General features: G+C 45.9%; 1 protein-coding gene across 3 annotated transcripts in view; it reads left to right on the top strand.

Moving 5' to 3' along the window:
- Positions 1 to 11,176, top strand: part of IGF1R (insulin like growth factor 1 receptor) — a 318,403-nt gene that overhangs the window by 290,545 nt on the left and 16,682 nt on the right. For all 3 annotated transcript variants that reach the window (XM_050798204.1, XM_050798202.1, XM_050798205.1), the window contains exons 18-19: positions 2,462 to 2,621; positions 6,197 to 6,326. In XM_050798204.1, the coding sequence (XP_050654161.1) occupies positions 2,462 to 2,621; positions 6,197 to 6,326 (290 nt within the window). The remainder of the gene's footprint in view (positions 1 to 2,461; positions 2,622 to 6,196; positions 6,327 to 11,176) is intronic.

Below are 11,176 nucleotides of genomic sequence, written 5' to 3'. Positions count from 1 at the left end.
CTCTCTTTCTCTCTGTCTCTCTCGCTCTCTTTCTTTGTCTTTCTTTCTTTCTCTTTCTTTCTTTCTTTCTTTCTTTCTTTTCTTTTCTTTCTTTTCTTTTCTTTTCTTTCTTTCATTCTGTCTTTCTGTCTTTCTTTCTTGATGGAGTTTTGCTCTGTTGCCCAGGCTGGGGTGCAGTGGCGTGATCTCAGCTCACTGCTACCTCCACCACCCGGGTTCAAGCGATTCTCCTGCCTCAGTTTCCCAAGTAGCTGGGTTTACAGGTGTGCACCACCATGCCCAGCTAATTTTTGTATTTTTAGTAGAGACGGGGTTTCACCATGTTGGCCAGGCTGGTCTTGAACTCCTGACCTCAGGTGATTCACCCACCTCAGCCTCCCAAAGTGCTGGGATTATAGGTGTGAGTCGCTGTGCCTGGCCCTTGGTTCACTTTAATACACAAAACAGCATGAAGGAGAAAAGCTTGATGAAACAGGTGACTGGAGATTTGGCAGAGTATTTCCTGCCAGCATCGTTTGAGGCACCTCTGAAAAGTCCGAAACTTACTCCCTTCCTCCCCAGTTTCAGGCACAGAATAAAAATTCAGAACATGTGGCCTCGGTCATGGCTCTGTGGCTGGCTGCCTGTGGTCCTCAGCCAGCCACTGCAGGTTCCTGGGCCTCAGTGTCCTCAATATAAAATAACAGGGTGGGACAAGATTACTGAAGTCCCTTTCAGAACTAAAATTCACCTTTAGATTGGTCAGATTTAAATTTTTTTTTCTAGCTCATGTCAAGTATTAAAATGTGTGTGCTTACCCTGCAGTTTCATTATATTCAGTCTGCTCCCCCGACCAAGATTCACTTATTTATCTCACTAAGCGTACGTGTATGTGTATACTTGCCTTAAATAGCTGTAACCAAATTAAAGATTTCTGCTAAGACGAATGAAAGAATGGCAGTGCAACACCATAAACTGACAAAATTTCAGCCCTCTCTCTCTGTGCTTAAAGTTGAGTGCTTTTATTGATTCTGTTGTTCACAGCAATTATAAATGACCACTTCATAACACATATACGTCATGTTGTAATATTCAAGTATTGTGAGCATAAACTTTACGTTTCACATGCATATTTCCTAATGCACCACACATATCTAAAGCCCTAAAAAGTAGTGATTTGGACTTACCCCTACTGACTTAATGTCACGTCCCCAGATAACCACGTGATAAGTATTTTAAGTCGCCAAGAGACAGCTTTGACAGCCTGTTCAAAATTCAAAGGTTTGTGTCTCTGAGTGTAGAGAACCAACCCAGAAGTACTGAGGAGTTGTTATACTGATTCCAAATACTAGCTTTCAGTAGAAACTAGCACCTCGTAGGGCAACAGCCAGCATCTACTGAGCATTGACTATGTGCCAGGCACCACTGGGTACTTTCTGTGCATGGCCCCAGGTCATCTTCTAATCAGTGAAACCATCGTGATACCCCATGTGGAAGAGCCTGGGCATGCTCATCCGGTGGCCTATCAGAGCCCTGTGGCTTTGCAGTGTTGTGTGAGATGCTTTGCGGTCAGGAAAACCAAGGTAAAGTCTATTGCACTTGGATATGCGAGAGTAAAAGGTAGCATGAAAATTAGGGACTAGTGATTGTTTTAGGATGGAGAAACTTGGGCATATGTTTTATATAAAGCTTTTTATATATGTTTTTATATAAAGCTTTTTTCTAAATGGATGTATTATTTAGGGGTAATTCTTTTTAATTCCAAAGCCAGCAGCTATTTAATGCTGTCCTCTGCAAACAGAAGATGCTTATCCATGTTACTTATTCCTGGTCTCCTCCAAGATAAGCTCCAGCTGGACTTCAGTTGTCAAGGACTTGTCTTCCATAATGCCCACAGAAAATAATAATGCCACATTGTAAGGTGAAAAGAGTAATCCTGGTATTTTTGTATTTTAGAAGAAGGTTAAAGGGAAAGAAAAGGATTAAATAAGTTATAATGATGCTTTTATGGGAAACAAAATATACCATATCCATTTGGAAACACATTTGCTTACTTCCACGCAGCCTTTGTAACGTGCTGTCCTTCCTCTTATCTGTACTTTGGTGATGGAAATAAAAGGAACATATAAAAGAATAGTAATTTGAGTAACTGAGAATCCTTACTACCAAATATTGCTTGTTTCACTTTAAAAAATTTTTTGCCCTACCCACAATAGAAAATGCTGGTCCTAGAGAGAGCAAACTGGTGTTTCCCTCGGCAGCTCTGTGATGTGGTCAGGGAGCAAGCGCAGATAAACTTGTGGGAGCAAACAGGTGCCATGCTCTCCATGATGGTTTGTTCCTTCCGAGCAAGTCCTGGTTTCTTAGCATAAACAACCCACGGTGCCCAGATTGGACAAAGATGATTTGCAAACCTCGAAAGAAAATTGGCATAGAAAAACAATCCAAAATTCTCATGTGAATTTTTTTTAATCTCCAACAGAATAATCCAGTCCTAGCACCTCCAAGCCTAAGCAAGATGATTCAGATGGCTGGAGAGATTGCAGACGGCATGGCATACCTCAACGCCAACAAGTTCGTCCACAGAGACCTTGCTGCCCGGAATTGCATGGTAGCCGAGGATTTCACAGTCAAAATTGGAGGTGTGTCCTTAGCTTTCCAGATCTGAGCAAGAACTGAACTCACAGGTGTTTTGAGGACCTTGTTGGCATTAGTCTGCCCCTGGAGAGGTTTTCTAGTGTGTCCCTTGAGTGCACGGACTCTTTCTTGGGAATGATGTGATTGTCTCCAGTTGATGGTCACAAACCTGGTGTGGTCAGTCCCAGTGCTGATTGCTCTTGGACATGGTGGTTCAGCTACTGGGCATGGTCCCTGAGGCTGCCTCTCCAGATATTTGAGGCATTTCTTGGTAGAACACATCTTAGCATTGGTTACAGAAATAATCAAGACAATGTCTTCAGGAGATTTCGACTTGGGAATAAAACTCATTGTCCAACTTTGCATTCATCCCTCAAATTTTCCTAGCTTATAAGGAGCATTGCTCCCCTTCCAGGGGTGCACATTGTTTTCTAAGAGGTGAGCTGCCCTAATGTTGAAGCCTCTGCACGGAGCAGGAGAAGTGGCAGGAGCTGGCATGGCAGTGCCTTAGGTGAGGGACGATCACTGCTCACTGGGTTTCACAGCCGGGGCCGGACAGCCTCCAAGCTCTCGACTACTCTCTCACAACACTTACTGTCCTGCTCTTAGCTGACCAGCCTACTGGTTAGACCCCCTTGTTGCCACCACCCACTGTCACACCAGAAAAGGGGTTGAATTGAATTTCTGAGCAATGGTTAAAACCCACTTCAGCCTTTAGGTTTGTGTTTTTACTTTGATCTTTTAATCTGCCTAATAAAACACACATAACACCAGGGCTGCTCAGGAAACCACTACTTTTACCAGGATTCTCATCTTCCCACTATGATATGATGATAGTTTAGAAAAATACCAAATATTTATCCTGAGAAATTGCAGGGGAGATTTAACACCCAAAAGAAGCTATTTCAGATGGACCTCTGTGTCTAGTTCTTGAGCTGCCTTTTCTGGAAGTGTTCGCCTTCCTTTAGTAACATAGTTTTTTCTTTTAGTGGTGATTTTTAAATGAAATGTTTTAGCCCCTTTAGTGAACAATGAGAATCCTTTAGAGAATGGTTTCTTTTTTTGAGACGGAGTTTTGCTCTTGTTGCCCAAGCTGGAGTGCAATGGCGCAATCTTGGCTCACCACAACCTCCACCTCCCAGGTTCAAGCGATTCTCCTGCCTCAGCCTCCTGAGGAGCTGGGATTACAGGCGCATGCCACCACACCCAGCTAGTTTTTTGTATTTTTAGTAAAAACAGGGTTTCATCATGTTAGCCAGGCTGGTCTTGAACTCCTGACCTCAGGTGATCCACCCGCCTCGGCCTCTCAAAGTGCTGTGATTACAGGCGTGAACCACTGTGCCTGGCTGAGAATGGTTTCTAAAGTAGGAGTGAGTGTCTCTTTTTCCTCTGTAGGAGCTAGAGGTATTGAAACGGAGCCATGTCCCAGAGCCCACATCCCTCCGTCATCAGAGTTCCTTGTTCAGGATCCACGAGTGCGTACCTAGGTTTGGCACGTTGTGGTGTCCTCACGTTTGGTGCCCTGTGAAGCTGGGCAGCCCTTAGAGAGGCAAAGGAGTCCCGAGAGGCCGTCCTGCCTCAGGGCTCCCAGGGAAGAGTTGCCTGTGTCCCTGGCTGGGCTTCCTTCGTGCACCCAGCTCACTTCTTCCCCTTCTCCTTCCCCTTCCCTCTCTGTAGAACTCAGATTGTCCCCATGGAAATGTCAGCCAGCTCCCCAGCACAGGGGAGAGCACAGGGACTGGGGAACCAGGTGGGCCTGAGATGGGCCAGTTCTGTCACTAATTGATGAGAGACTTGGGCCAGGTGCCTTAACCCAGGAGCCTCAATTTCTTCACCTCGGAAGTAGGGTGATAATGTAACAGACCCCATGGGATTGTGAGGACTTGGTACAGGAAAGCAGCAGCATGTGCCTGGCACGGGGCAGGGCCTCTCCAGATGGCAGTTCCTGTCTGTGTCGTCTTCCCACCCTCCTGGCACATGGGAGGAACTCAGTTTCTCCCCACTGTGCATCACACTGGGAGGGGTGTTTTTTGTGCCAATTGCCATTTTAAATCCAAATCAGCAGGGATCATGTTTGCTGTTGAGCCATGTGGCATATTTATAGTGTTTTGTGTGTGTGTGATCATGGTTTTTCTTTCTAGAATTTTAAGCTCTTCATGTGTGCTGAGGAAGATCATTTGTGTTTTTTAGTAGGATTCCTTTTCCACTTTGTGCAAGTAAAGGCAAATCCCCTATTTGCATGTGACTGGATTAATTCACAGATAACACTTTCGCACTTCATTTTTATTCTTCACAAGGGTTCAAGATGTTTTCCCAATGCCCAGCATCTCATGGATGACAAATATGACAAGTAATTTTACCAGAGGCAGTTTGAGGGCTCTTAGCATAGCGCAAGTAAATTATGTTGGTTCAAGTCCAAGGAACTTTGTTCTCTTTGTGTTTGCTTTTGTAGCCTTACCTCTTTGTGGCATGAGTTAGAGACATACATGAGCATTTTAAAGTAGAGAAGCCCTTTCTCCTGGGAAGGAGAAATGGAAGAGTCCAGTTAAGAAAAGGTTGTATGATTGAGTGCAAAATCAAAATCTCACAAAGCAGCAATAATTTAGCATTATAAAGCGAGCCTGCCATCAAACATCATTATGTGGCATCTTCTGGAGAAATGGAAAATGGAAGAAATTTTCAAATATGAGTGGGAGTATTATGTTGAAAAACATATTGAGTAATAGCTTCAGGGGCCTCGTAAATAGCATCTCTTCGGCATCTTACTGGGTACTTTTGTCATCATGAATTGTTACTCTGAATATTTTCCCCCTTATTAAGCAGTGAAATTATTTACTTTTCTCCAATGATGGGGCAGTGCTACCAAGTAAATAAGCATCTGTACTCTCTTGTTCATTTGGTCAGGTTTTAAAACCGTGTGTAAATGACCATTGGTCTCTGCAGTACTACATATTTTCTTAAATCGTGGGACTCTAATTTTTACACTGCCTCCGTTTTTCTTAATTTTTGTTTTCAAGACAGGGTCTCTGTCACCCAAGCTGGAGTGCAGTGTTGTGATCATGGCTCACTGCAGCCTCGACCTCCAGGGCTCAAGTGATTCTTCCACCTTAGCCTTCCAAGTAGCTGGAACACAGGTGCACACCATCACTCACAAGTGGCTAATTTTTTATTTTTTTATACAGACAGGGTCTTGCTATGTTGCCCAGGCTGATCTTGAATTCCTGGGCGCAAGCAGTCTTCCTGCCGTAGCCTCCCAAAGTACTGGGATTACAGGTGTTGAGTCACTGCACTCAGCCTGCCTCCCATTTAAATGCAATAAAGGAATTAACTTCTTAAGGGAATCAGATTGTAAATATGTTAAAAGTGGAGATTGCTTGGTATTTGCTTGTCATGTGATTAATCATCCCTTACTGTCTCCACCTTATAAAATTGCAAACCCTAATATTTGGCTGCCTTAAAGTGGGACGTGTCTGTGTCTTGCCTTATGTCTCTTCACACAAAATGAGTGTAGGGTCCTCTGCTGCGACAGTAGTGGTGCCTGCTCCAGCATGTGACTCTGCACCCTCTCTTCCCCTTACAGATTTTGGGATGACGCGAGATATCTATGAGACAGACTATTACCGGAAAGGAGGGAAAGGGCTGTTGCCCGTGCGCTGGATGTCTCCCGAGTCCCTCAAGGATGGAGTCTTCACCACTTACTCGGACGTCTGGTATGACAGCCTTTACTGCAGTGCCAGCCTGGACCCCCCAGCCTCCTCACTTCCCACCAGCTCAGTCTCCAGGGCTTTACCTTTCTCTGTTCATTGTTACCCATTTCCAGCTTTAGCTCAGTGTTGTGTGAGCCACGCTTCTTCATCATTGAGGTGTTCCTGTTGTCAGTGGGCTAGCTAAGGGCAGAAGGGCATTTGTGGGATTTTAAAGAATTTGTGGGACCAGCATTTCTTTCCATCTTCAGTGGACACCAATTATGTTTCCAGGAGCTGGGATGTGCCAGAAGCCATCATCTCTTTTTGTTTCTCCCCTGCCTGCCTTCTTTCTCTTTTCCTCTTTAATAAACAGATACTGTCTGTGTGTCTGCCTCACCTAATCTAACCCTCAGATTGCAGACAGTGCTTTATTTAGACCCAAAGCTTATGAGTCCTGATTGTGTTTTCCTGCTGGTCCCATCTGCTGTCTGTCTTTCAGTGGGCATCCACCGTTGCTGACCCAGGGATGGTTATGGGAAGCAAAACGTCTCCCTTTATTGTAAACAGTGTCTTCTAGCAGAAGCTCATCGGCCGAGGGATCAGAGGCCTCTAGGTAGTATTGTTTATTGTGGTTCCTTGGCAACGTTGCAGAGAGGCGGTCAGGTTCTGAAATACAAATGAGGTTATTGGCAGGCTGAGGCCCTGGCACAGGCACCTTCTAGAATGTCAGCTAGTGTCTTGGCTTTCCTCTGGGGGGGATCCCGTTGCTGTTGTGTTACAGAAATGGTAGTTGTTTACTCCAACAGTCTGGATGACCGCATAGAGGAACTATTTCAATAGTGACTGACATCATTTTTTTTTTTTAACCTCGTAAACCTTTCACAGTTCAAGGGCCTTGGATCTTATTTTGAAGACAGGTGCAAATTGGAAATAGCATTTGAATATGACCTGGCAAAGCATAATTGCTTCTTGAGCTCAAGTATGAGATCTGTTTTGCAATCAGCTTGTCCAAGATGGTTATCTCTTTACTGTCAAAGCAAAGTGCTCTGCATGGTTTTTAGAAATTGGGATGGTGAGGAGAGGGCAAGCCTGGGTACGTGCATGCATCTGTTTATTCTAGGCTTTGTGCCTCCAAGAGCTTGGAGGTCAGCTTTGTAGTATAATAAAATAGAAAACTATACAGCCAGGGAGAACAGAAGCAGGATAGAACAATAAAGTGTTGTTAATATCTCTCAGGCAAATTTTACCCAAATTCTGACTAGCAGTTATTGCTACAAGCAGCAACAAAGGGACATAGGGTGTGTTCAATGCCAGTTTCTGTCCATTTGACTACATAACTACTATGAACCAATACGAAAAGATACGTATAAACATGAATAGGCGTTTGGTATTCATTCCATGAAATGTTCAGGCATTGACTGTGCTTCAGGTTTTGTTTGGTTTTTAACACAGGCTTTGAGAATAGCACAGGTCAGGAAGGCTAGGGCGTTGGAGTAGGTTTCTCAGCTGTCCAGGCTCTGAACTAAAGCTGTCCCTCTCAAAAGAATGGAAATGATTTTAGATTGTATTCAACAGCACAAAGCAATGATTCCTAAATAGTTAAAAATCTAGAAAGAAACACAAATTTATTTGACTTTGTGGAAGAGACCCCAGAATTTTAGGATTTGGGATGTATCCCTGCAGTCAGGCACAGTCCCCAACGCACCCACAGCATCTTTGACAGCTGGTGGTTGAGCTTTTGCTAAGAGGTTTCTAGGGACTCCATGTTCACTTCCTCACAGAGGTAGGCCAGCCTCATGCTTTAGACGTCCTTGTTCTAGGCAAGTCCCTCGTGTTCTGCTGCGTCAGGCTCTGTGTGACACCCATTGGACCTTCTCTCTGTAGCACAATTGCATACCTTGCTCTGTTCTTGATAAGATAGGTCTAGGAATCATCTAAGGAGGTGTGTCTGTTCTAGGCAGAAAACCTCCAGGTTTCCTGCTGTCTTCCAAGACTTCATTCCCAGGCCCTTGGGCGCTGTAGCTGCTCTCCCCGCAGCTCCCTGTAGCACCTGTCCCTCTGAAATGACAAGGGTGCCCTCTAGGCATGGAGCAGACCAGGCAAAGGACTGGGGAACTGCACCCCACAGCCTAGAGCTGCGTCTTCTTCCTGAGCATCTGGATCACCCAACACATAATCTTTATTTTTTATTAAGAAGCTTTCTAAATAGTCACAAATAGCCAAGGTTATTTGCTTCTTTCATGGCGAATTACCATCTGTGGGGAATGTGGATTTCTCTGTAGGTTTTAATTTGCTGGTGAGTGGGCCATTGCTACCATCGCCTCCTGGTGTGGGGAAGTGTAGTTACTGAATGCTGCCTCCATCCAGCACGGGCATTGCGGGGGGACTCACAGCCGCAGGTCTGCTCCCTGGGGAAACAACCTCAATATTCCTAATTAGAAAGGGCTTTACACAGAGACGTTTATCTAATGTTTGAAGATTAAACCTGTCCATGAAATGGAAGACTTGATTTTATATGAAGTCATGAATAGCCAACACCACATAGGAAAATACCGGCTTTGAAAACCACAGAAGTGTTGCATATTTCTCAGTGCTTCTGACTGGCTGTGTGGCTGTGTTAAACCTCAGCTTCTCTGGCCTTCGGTTGCTCCATCTGTAAGGTAAGGTCTGTCTAGAGAAGTCTGTGGTACCTGAATAGAGGTTTAAATGGCTGCTGTGGCAACTGGTATTGGGTAGAGATGGTTCAATCTCCACACCTTGCAGTTGTCACATTAAGCTGTGAAGGACGACAGACTCCAGCACTTGGTGGCCCTCGGTGACAGGTGATGCTGACCTCAGACAAGAGTTGCTCAGGAGATAGGCTTTGCAGTTCAACTTGACAAGCATTTGTGGAGAGCTGGGTCTGCTACCTCCTGTATTGTTGCCTGTGTGTGATGATAAGGCTCTTGGGGGTGTGGAAGATGCAGGGATGATGATGATGATGATGATGATGATGATGTCATTGTTGTCCTGGTCCTTGAAGGATAAAGTCTTGTGGAGAAGAGGAAGCAATTCTGACAGTTTGGGGTTGCAGAAGCCTTCACAGAAGAGATGAAGTTGTGTAGGCCCCCTGAGTATGGATTGTCACAAAAGGAGCACAAGAAGCGGGGCAGGGCGGGATGGGGGAGTTCCTGGCAGTGAGAATACTGGGCAGGCATGGCAGTAGGGAGCGCCTGCTGCAGGTGGGGTTGGTGGGGTTTCCTTGGGGGACTTAGGCTGCAGAGAGATCAAGCCAGGCCTCAGCTGTTGTGTTAGGGATTCTGGACTAATTCTTTAAGCCCTGTTAAGGTTTCTGAACCGGAGGGTGATTAGAGCTGTGCTTGAAGTTGTTCTTGTTAGCCGGAGTATACGGCTGCGTTGAGCAAGACGCTGTAACCAAAGAAGAGAGGGGTGTGGTGGGCCAGGCAAGGAGGATCCTGCACACTGAGGGAGCTCTGGGGGACAGAAGGAGGGTGCCAGACCTTGGACAGATGTGAGCCTGAGTGGACAGGTCGCAGTGGGACTCCGAGGATGCCGAGGGCATGGGTGACAGCAGGCAGACTGCTCAGGTGGAATAGGCATCAGCTGCAGGGAAGCCGGGGAAGAACAGGGCACGAATCAGAGTTCAGTGTGAGACGCACTGAGTTTGTGGGTAGCCCAGTAACCAGGAACTTGGAATGGAGCAGTTGGGCCGTGAGGGCCAAGGTGGGAGCCATGCCGTGAGAATTGGCTGCCTGCAAGCCAGTGACACAGCCAGGAAAGGCACGTGGGGCAAGAGGAGAAGTGGGCCTGGGAGGGAGCCACATCCTCAGGCCATTTCCCAGACCAGCCTGCAGTCAGCAAAAGCAGAGAGCTAGTCATTTCTTCTTTTTTATTTTATTTTTAATTTTTTGTTGTTGGAGAGCTAGTCATTTCTTGTACCAAGCTGCATTTCAGATGTGTGTCTTACTGCCGCTGGCATCTGAGGCATGCTGCCCGTATGGCTGGGCTGGTTGCAGAAGGCAGAGCTTCCTGCAAAAGCTGAGGGAGAGCCCCTTCTCCCCTGGGCCCAGGCCTCTCTAAGCTGCTCTTTGGCCTCTGGGTCTCTTGTACAACCTGAAGATGACAGCATTTCTTGGTCACTTGCAGTTAAAAAGGACGTTGGGTTGGTCTGTCCTCTGATTGCTAAGATTCTATTTCTGTCTAGCATCTACTTTTAGTATCAATTTGTACAAAAAATTTTGATTCACCGAAAGTAGCTGAAGCAGTGAATAAAACATTCTCATACAGTCAGGGGCCCTGTGGACTTGGGCACAAGGTCAAGGTCCCAAGAACTCTTGGTGGAAAATCTCCTGCCCCAGGTTCTTCCATGAGGGTTAACCAGCACCTGTAGCCCAGGACAGGTCCAGCTAGAGTCCCTGCCCCTACTTGCTGATGAGTAGCCTACTTTACTCCGCCAAAGGGAACCACGTGGAAAGGCACACAGGCCAGGGAGAATTTGTGAATTATGGAGATTTGCCCTAGGAGGGCACATTTGTTTTGCAGATTCCAGCATTGTCTTTTTTAACATTCTGTCTGAAATTTGTGTACGTGTACTATCTGTTTTAATTTGTTTTCCAGTAGTTTGATCTTCTAAACTGACAAAGCTGCATGCATGGCAGAATTGCTCACTACAAAGTTATTCCTCAGCCAGCTTCTCTGCTTAAGGATTCTTTCTCCATGATACCCCCTACCAGCCAGTGCAGCACACCCTGGTCCCCCCACCTATGACACAGGCCCTCCAGGCCAGCAGCTCCGCAGCGCTGTTGGAGGTGGGGGAGCAGCAGGAATTCTCTTCTCCCTTGGCCCAGCTGGACCTCAAGATCCCTATAGATCTT

Source organism: Macaca thibetana, chromosome 7 (genome assembly GCF_024542745.1).
Source record: "Macaca thibetana thibetana isolate TM-01 chromosome 7, ASM2454274v1, whole genome shotgun sequence".
Lineage (NCBI taxonomy): Eukaryota > Metazoa > Chordata > Mammalia > Primates > Cercopithecidae > Macaca > Macaca thibetana.
Note: the sequence above shows the minus strand (reverse complement) of the source record. Positions and strands in the feature narration are given on the sequence as shown.